General features: G+C 43.3%; 1 protein-coding gene and 1 non-coding gene across 2 annotated transcripts; both read left to right on the top strand.

Moving 5' to 3' along the window:
• Positions 1-269: 269 nt before the first annotated feature.
• Positions 270-8329, top strand: pprc1 (PPARG related coactivator 1). Its single transcript, XM_057047242.1, has 14 exons — positions 270-419; positions 2058-2153; positions 2251-2400; positions 2580-2660; positions 2748-4569; positions 4685-4738; positions 5333-5393; positions 5555-5622; positions 5712-6396; positions 6470-6652; positions 6749-6827; positions 6907-7028; positions 7333-7484; positions 7868-8329. Exons 1-14 carry the CDS (start codon positions 339-341, stop codon positions 7966-7968), a joined length of 3735 nt encoding a protein of 1244 aa, XP_056903222.1. The 5' UTR covers positions 270-338; the 3' UTR covers positions 7969-8329.
• On the top strand, positions 7105-7244 carry LOC130534385 (small nucleolar RNA SNORA50). The gene has a single exon (XR_008952890.1). It is a non-coding gene; the product is annotated as a small nucleolar RNA SNORA50 (small nucleolar RNA).
• Positions 8330-8772: the final 443 nt, after the last annotated feature.

The following is an 8772-nucleotide window of genomic DNA, read 5'->3' as shown; positions in this document are numbered from 1 at the left end:
GATAGTTTTATACCAGTCAAAACGTTGCTCCCCCCCCCAAAATCACAATGGCCTGACACAGGCTGAACAAACAACAAAGATAAAGCCGTAAAATGTATATATTTCTCAGCTAAAACCTTGAATGAGCAGCTCTTGTGGATCTTGGGTTATAATGAGTCAGTTTCCGCCCTACGGATGATCAAACGTATAAAGGGAACCGACCCTCCACCTCGAGGCCCCCTCTGCGTCATTTTTGCCGGGAATGTAAGACCACGTGTCTTTTGCCGGTACGCCATTCCGACCAATCAGCGCCTCCGTTCTTCTCATTCGGAAGCCAGTCCGGAGCTGGAGTACACAAGATGGCGGCGCGGTGGGGCGCAGGCGAAGAGACTTTAACTGCGTGCAATATGGATTTATTTCAGCTGGACAAATTAGATGGGGTAAAGTAGAGGTGTTACCATATTATACGTCGTATGTTCTCGCTGTTAACAGTTTTCCGGGCGTTTATCGAAGCCGAAGGCGGCGTGTTGTGTGTTCGGGCTGTGGACCGCACATGGAAAAGTGACACGTGGATGCGTCTGAAGTATCATTAGTTAGACTTAATAAGAAATTCTTGAGGTTTTGTAGAGCTGTTGTCTTGGAAACCCTTTAATCGTGACTTTATTGAGTAATGCGTAGTGATTAATTCAGAAAGTTGTGTGCATTTGTACGTCTACGTTAACTGATGACTCGGTCTGGCTTGACGTGAACGGCATTTCCTCTCGGCTTTACAAGTAAATGGTGACGTGACAGTCTTGTATTTGAATAATAGTTGGCTTTGTTAATTTTCCCTTTGTATATTGAATAAAATGGATGCGTATTTAAGCCATTTTCCTTGGTTAAGGTGTAAAAGTACGGGGTGTACTCTGAATTTGCACGTGGTAACAATCCCTTCAACATGCTAGCCACCCTGCTCTTGTCGTTGTGGCATATCTTTGTCATGGTGCACATTGACAGGTGCATTGCTGTAACGAGCACGTGTCTGTTGATGTCCCTCACACCTATACGAGTTTTAATCCCCCCCACCGACTCACTAGCACGTTATTCATTCTATTCTATTCATTCAAACTGTGTATACCCACATGTGGCTCGATGAATCACATGTCGGCTTCATTCACACATGCGCAGTTTGTTTTTTTGTTTTTTGCGTCAAGCACGTTTAAATTTCAGTCGACACCCTTGCATGACGCCTCCAGACGGCCTGCTCGTTTTAAATTACTAATATAACAAATTCAACTCTGGTCGTGACATGCTGATTAGACAAATGTCGATCTGGTGCGGAAGGAGAACCCCCCGTTGCATTTGTTGTAGTGTAACACGTGGGTTTTGGATCGTGCGTGTGGAGGGACTGAGGTAAGGCCCAAACACGTCTGCGCACGGGGTGCATGTGTTGGTAGATACACGTGGGGCTGCAGGCAGAGAAAGCTGCGTGATGTTTGCAGATGTGTTGTGTTGCAGGGGACCTGTGTTAGTGAACATTCCAGGGGATCTGACTGATCATGGCACAGTCGCTAGATCTGTGAGGGATCACTAGAACTTGTAACATTTGATTGTTTTCAATGTTCACTTCACCATTCACCCTAGCTTTAAATGCCACACCTGACAGTGTTTTTCTGTACAAACTTTGACAAGTCTTTACAAAATATTTTACTCTTAAATCATTTTCTACAGTTCACGATACCGGTTTAGTTATGTTGGAACATTTTCCTGAGTAAAGTCATGGGAAACTTCACATGCCTTTTTTTTAGATATAGTAAATAGATCAAATGAGATATTTAAATATTTAGAAAAGTTGTATTTGATGTAAGTGCATGTCAACTACAATGATTACAGCAGATCTCTAAAAAATTCTGAGGACCTTAATTTAAATTTACAATGATTAAAATGTGAAGCTCGGTCTCATAAATTTACTTGACTGCAAGTATCTGGATAAATAACTTGCTCCATGTATTGTTGGGTTAGGTCTTCTAGCCTTAACTTTTACATGACTCACGTTCTACTTTTCCAAAAGTTACAAATGATTTTTCTTTTCCTTCTAGACTTCTACTTTGAGTTCTGAGGAAACGCTGGAGGCTCTCCAAAACTGCATAGACCCCTCTATCCTTTCGATCTTTGAGGACGCACCAACAATAGAGGTAAGACTTGTTTCGCGACTAATTTTATGGTGGCTCGTGTCAGCCCTCTAATGTAAATATTGTGCCATTCATTATATTCTGAATTCTTTCTGTGCAGACTAAAGGACTAGATGAAGAGAATGAAGCTACGCTGCTAACAGCCTTGACGGAGATTCTTGATAATGTGGATGATGAGAACTTGTCCCCGTTTGACACACTCCCTGATTCAGACCTGCTGTCGGGTCAGAAGGCAAGGGAACACTCGCCGGTGGGTTTCCAGCTCTCAGAAATAAGTCTACATATGCCTCTCAAATCCCTGCCCCCCCCAATCAGGCCTTAGCAAAGAATGAACGGGGCTGGAAGAAGAAAAAAAAACTGCTGACACATGTGGTTCTTTTTAAGTAGGAGGTATTACTGACTGTTACTCTTTCCGTGTTTTGTCTGCAGTTTAGAAGACTGCTCTGTCTGTCTCGTTCACCCCCAGAAAAAGAAACACTATGTAATGGAAGACCCTCATTAACTGGAAAGGTAGTTTTGTTTTTTCGTGTGCATTATAGACACTTGTTAAGCAGATACATTTTCAGGATTGATTTAGTCTTGTCTTACTTTCTGCAGAGCCTTCCAAGGATAAAAACAGACACTCTCCAGAGGAGTGATGGGGAAGATGAGGAAGATGGTTCCCTCACTTTGAGTCCAATAGGGCACAGTTTACTGCCTGATAATAAACTCCCAGACTGGGAGGGTCTGGCCATCCCATTTCCTGTTAACTTTGAGCAAGAGGGTCAAGATGGTGTTTCAGTCAGTCTGGGAGACCTGGTCCGGCAAATGCACCCATACTGTATGACAATTTCTGTAGAGAATGAGGAGGGGGAACAGATCTTGCCCGAAGGAGGCATCTTACTTGAAGTCGTGGATCAGGGTGAAAATGGAGAACCGATTTTGGCGATCCCGGACATGGATCTTCCAGTCTCTCTTCCGTGTAAAGAACAGTCAAAAAATGAGAAGCTTTCGGATGAAACCTCAAACAGTTCAGAGCGTGTTGTCGATGATAATGGAATCCACAGTAAGGCCCCGGCAAACATTGCATCCCCTTTAGAACCAGTTACTTCAGATACAAAAGCTGAGATGGTAATTCCAAGACGGGAGGGGATTAAAGAGAAAAGCCCCTCTCGGAGGAAAAAGAAGAAGAAGAAGAAGACAAAGACAAAGTGCCAACCAAAACCTGTGGGAGGGAATAACCTGCAGGTACAGCCCACAGAGCCTGAGGATAGCTTGGTAAAAGAAGGGATGAAAGACAATGTGGCGAAGGTGCTCCCTGAACCAGCATTGCCTTTACCTGTGGAACCAAATACAATCCCAAATGTGCCATTCACTGAGCCTGAAATAAACGAGCAGATTCAAACACCTGCATTACCGAGACTCCAGAAAACAGCTTCAAATGCACCACCTGATACGAGTGGGTCCATCACAGTGGCGTGCTCGCAGCAGTCCAGTGAAAGGCCTGGACATCTGGATCCAGTCTCTGAGGAAATGGAAGGCTCATTAGCAGCACCTCTGATGTCCTCAGACACTCCCAGGTCTCCTTCCCAACCTATCTCACCAGATGTGAGCGATAGTCCTCCCCCCGTGGCTCCTTCGTTTACCGAACCAAAGCCTAAATCGCTTAGTTTAGCCGAGTACCGCCAACTCAGACAGCAGAAGAAGCCGACTCCGGTGGAAAAGATGGATGGTAACAACAGCTCAAAGTGGCCCAGCCTTCCAGTACTTCCTAAGGAGCTTCCACCTATTCCTTGCCTTCCCAACCTAAGCACTAGAGATCCAAGGCGCACTAACCCTCATACTGGAAGGAGGGTAGAGGAGGACGTCAAACCAGCTTGGCAGCCAAGGGGCCCATGTGCACCACCCACCCCTGAGGCACTGTTGGTGCCTCCAGCTTACATGGTTTCCTCGACAAGCAAGGTTCCTGCTGTTGAACCCCAGAAGACACTCGAAACTTCAAAATCACCTATTTCCCAAACCTCTCCACATCTCACTGCTAATTCCATTGATAATGTGGCCGTAGAGCAGCACATCACTACAGTCCCATCCGCTCCTTCACATCCTTTAAAATCTGAGAAACCTTACAAATCACCCACACCAGGTGGGGAAAGTCGCCCTGCACTTTTAGAAGGGAATGCCGGGTTTAATCAAAGGGTTTTACGGCTCCAAACCCGTTCTAGAACCACTACAGAGGAAGTTGAATCTGCTGCTGCCTCATCTGCTAACTTGGAAGAGCGTGGTGCTTTGTTCATGAAAGGTCAGGAGATCAGTGTTAGCACCGTGACTGATGAAGCCACTGCAGTGTCTGAAAATAAAGATAACCCTCGTACAGTAGGAAAAGCCCAAAAGCCAAAGACCTCCACACAGGAGCTTATCGAGGCTTTTACCAGTGAAATAGGTGGGTTAGGTTTTAACATCATACTTAAATTTGTGTTCCACATTTGAGCAGGTTTTGTTATAACACCTCCTTTTTTGCCTTAATAATTAAAAATTGTCTTTTCATGTTATTATAGGTATTGAAGCTGCTGATTTGACCAGCTTGTTAGAGCAGTTTGAAGAAACCCAAGGTAATCATTAATTAATTCAACTTTATTTTCTTGCTGAAGTACAAGTGAGGAGATTTTTTAATTTAAAGTTATGTTGGTGCCATGTTGGGCTGCTAGTGTCATTTCTGAGGTTACTGTTACTTGCAACAGGGCATAGAGAAGACCAAATGCTCTCAGCGAGGCTCTGTGCTCCTCCATTTTTAAACTTTATCTGAGCCTCCGCAAGAAATATTTAGACTACTGGAAATATTGGCAGTTTCATTTTTAAAAAAAAATCTAAATAGAAACATCGCCTTTTTAATAAAAGCTCACTGCTGTAGAGTAGGCGCTTTGTATTCATCTGCTCTGCTGGTGGAATTCTGCTCTGTCGGCAAATCCATTTAACTCTCACCCTGCTGTTTTGGTGAATGTTTATGCCCCGAACAAGTGACTTAACTCCATGCTATTATCCATGTCAGTGGACTGTGTAATGATTTGTTATTTTAGCCACATGCTCACCATTTTCAGAATCTTTAAACCAATAACGGTGCACAAGTGATTATATGCATAGTTGGTTCTGCTGGTTAAAACTATATTTATGAAAGTAAAATTATTCCTTTTCCCTTTTCTCATCAGCCAAAGAGGAACAATGTGTGCTGGGGGTCTCTGGTAGAGCAGCAGCTGTAGGAAACTCTGGGTGAGTTACCCTACAGCACTAATGCTGCTCTTGGAGTGATGGAGTTCTGTTTTGCCAAGACCTACCACAAACTGTGATTATTTCAGGAATGGCTGTGTTGTGGTGATAAAGTCTGCTGGGAGCAGAGTTGTATTTATAAGCTTTTTTTACCACCTTTGCAGCTTTGATGCAGTTCCTGAGAAAACTGTTGTGGAACGTGTGAGAGTGAATGACCTTTCAAGCACCGCAGGTAATTTAACATTTTCCTCTTTAACCCAGTTTAACTTTACCAAACTCGGATAATTCCATGAATAAAATTGTGGCACGCGTTTGCTTCAGCTCTGACCCCTCCAGCTACTCCTCCACATCAGATGTGGAAACCACTGGCCCCTGTGGCCTTGCTGGGGAAGGGCAAAGCCACCGAGGTCTTCAAGTCCAGCCCATCTAAGGTTATCCAGATAGAGGCACGGCCTCTACCCTCTTTTAGGTCCCGCAGCAGACCCACTCCCGTTGCTGCACACACTGTCGCCCCAGAAGTGGCATGCATGGATCATGACTATTGCCTCTACAACAAAAGCACAGGAGAAACAAGCAAGCGCTGGAATGTCAAACAACAATCTGTCATCACTATTAAACCCATCAAGCCCACAACGACCACTGTACAGACTCCTCCAGCTGCTCCAGTCTCGTCGGCCCCTCTGATTCCAAATGCAACCAAAGCAGAAAGTGTTCTGGTGACAGCTGCCCCGGATCACAGAACTGATCGGATGGAAAACAGCTCCGTTTTGGAGTCTCCTGATGCTTCACCTACACAGCAGGAGACTTTCACGGAGGAAAATTCCAGGAAAGGCCCATTTGGGAGATCCTACCGTCAGCATGTGGCTTCTCACTCTCTTGAACCTAAACAGACAACCCGCAGCCGCTCGAGAAAAAGATCCCATCGTTCCCCCAGCCCCTTATCCAGCAGTTCAGATTCAGATTCCTCTAGATCTCGGTCCAGATCAAGTTCACCCTCCAAGAAAAGGTGAGGATGCTTAAAGTCTTTTGCTAATGTGTAATCTGTTGTTCAGCGCTAATGTTGTGTCTCTCCTCTCCAGATATCGTCGCCATCACTCCAACAGGAGCTCCAGCTCGTCATCTCATTCTAGCTCTGTGTCCCAGTCACCACCCAGGAGGAGGAGGTACTCGTACTCCTCCTCACGTTCTGGCTCCTGGAGTCGCTCTAGGTCACGTTCTGTATCCCCTGAGAGACGAGTAAAACAGAGCAGAAGGTTGTATAGGTATGTCTTTGGGAGTCGGGCTCATTTAGCTTCTTCTTATCATTTGTCTTGTAGTTATACAAAGGTTTTTAACTAAATACAATTTGTCTTCCTCAGACCCTCATTGAGACCTGGCTTTGTTCAGAGTGCAAAGACAAATTTGGAAATGGTGAAGAAAACTAAAGAGAGAGCAATTGTAAGTTATCGTGGTATCAAAAGAAAATTGGTGAATTTTTAAATGTCAGTGATGTGATTTCGCTGTGTTGCTCTGTTAGGAAGAGCGTCGGGTTGTTTACGTTGGTCGAATAAGGGGAACAATGACGCAAAAAGAACTTAAAGAGCGCTTCTCTTTATTTGGAGAGATCGAAGACTGCACCCTGCACTTTAGGAATCATGGGTAAATACAAAATCACTTTACTTTTGAAATCATGAATTCCTGCATCTACTCTTATGAGCTGTATAATGTGAGCACACTGCACTGTCTTTGAACCTGACCGGTCCTGTCGGTGACCTCTTAGGCCAAGCGACAGTGCTACATGAAATCCAAACTTGTTCATAACTGGGGCAACCTGACAACAATCTCATGTTGCTCTTTTAAAAGCAAGTCACATCTAAATTCCATACACGCTTGACCTCTGACCTTCAGGCCGTGACAATCTGGATATGAATAAAGTGTCCCTCCCCCCCTTCATCTGTCATAGGGACAACTATGGGTTTGTGACATATTACGACACCAAGGATGCTTTTGCTGCTATTGAGAATGGATTCAAGCTACGCAAACCCGATGAGCTGCCATTTGATCTCTGTTTTGGTGGAAGAAGACAGTTCTGCCAGACCAGCTATGCTGACCTAGGTATTCCAAATAGCACCTTCTAGCCATGAAATGAGGTGTTTTGCCAGATTAAAAATACCACAACAAATGGTAAAATGAGCTATGGGGATAATAAAAGTAGAAACTGACATCCAGGAACGCTAAACTAGTTGTATATCAGCTGTAAATGGGGCCTTTGTCTTCCATCATTGGCTTGCAAGGGATCATTCATTTAATCATTGATTTTTGGCTTTGAAATTTTCTGTGACTTGACCTGGTTCACTGACCTGTTCAGTTAAACACAAACATGACATTATTGTGGATCAGAAGCAATTTAATAAATGGTTCAGCAGGATGTAAAAGTGGTCTTACTACAGTATGAAATTTACATAAAATCCTGTCTTGTGTTTCTTGTCCCTCCGTAGATTCAAGTACAGAGTACGAACCATACCCTGCAAAGGGCAAGTTTCATGCACTAGACTTTGACACTTTACTAAAGCAGGCCCAGCAGAATCTGAAGAGGTAACGGGAGGCCTGCAGGAGGAAGCAGCTGACACTTACCTCAGAGCCAATCAATGGCTCCCAGACTGCAACACTGTCTTGACCTTTTAGTTGTTGCATTACTTGTGTTTGTTTTCCCTTTTTTGTTGTTTCTGCAAGCTAACACCTTCTATTGAAGTGAAGATTTGTAATGAAAGTAGCAAAAGAAAAAAAATGGAATAAGTAAAATTAAATAATTTTTTTAAACATTTATTTAAATGTAAAATTCAATTTGAATTGTATTGAGAAACATTTTTAAAAGTGGAATGGGGTAAGTGGAATGGGGCTCCCTAATGACTGGGAGTAGGTGGTAACACAAACCTAAATAAAAAAAACATTGAATGCTGTGTTTTTGCTGATTTATTTTTTTAAGAGTTTATGCATCAAGCACATTATGATTCATTAAAAGAATAGAAAAAGCTGATAGGGTGACAGTCATGTATAAGGGGCACGTTTTAGTTGGAAAACTATCTCCCCCAAAGGAAGAGGTTCTGTGACTGTTATGGAATTTAATGAAATTGTCATTGATCATAAAGCAATGCAACCTACAATTAGATGACCTTGTGTTATTACTGCTATTCTGTGGTGAAATGATGTGCTTTGTGGAGGTCTGCTCTGTATTTTTTTCTAATTGGTCTCAAGGTAAAATGTATTAAACTAAAAGATGTTTGAAAAATATATAGTTGCCATATTATGGCAAGCAGGTTTCAAGGCCTCACTGCTCCTACAGTAGATCTTTAGAAAGATTTCCTACGTTGGGGGTATTCTCCATTTGAATTTATGGTAAATA

Source organism: Takifugu flavidus, chromosome 11, assembly GCF_003711565.1.
Source record: "Takifugu flavidus isolate HTHZ2018 chromosome 11, ASM371156v2, whole genome shotgun sequence".
NCBI lineage: Eukaryota > Metazoa > Chordata > Actinopteri > Tetraodontiformes > Tetraodontidae > Takifugu > Takifugu flavidus.
The sequence above is the reverse complement of the archived record's forward strand: the minus strand, read 5'-3'. Positions and strand labels throughout refer to the sequence as shown.

Excerpts from the sequence above, each read along its gene's own strand:
- pprc1 (XM_057047242.1), top strand. The coding sequence starts at position 339 with ATGGCGGCGCGGTGGGGCGCAGGCGAAGAGACTTTAACTGCGTGCAAT. Across the intron at positions 4,739-5,332 it reads GCAGTTTGAAGAAACCCAAG|CCAAAGAGGAACAATGTGTG; the intron begins GTAATCATTAAT and ends TTTTCTCATCAG. Across the intron at positions 6,828-6,906 it reads AAACTAAAGAGAGAGCAATT|GAAGAGCGTCGGGTTGTTTA; the intron begins GTAAGTTATCGT and ends TTGCTCTGTTAG.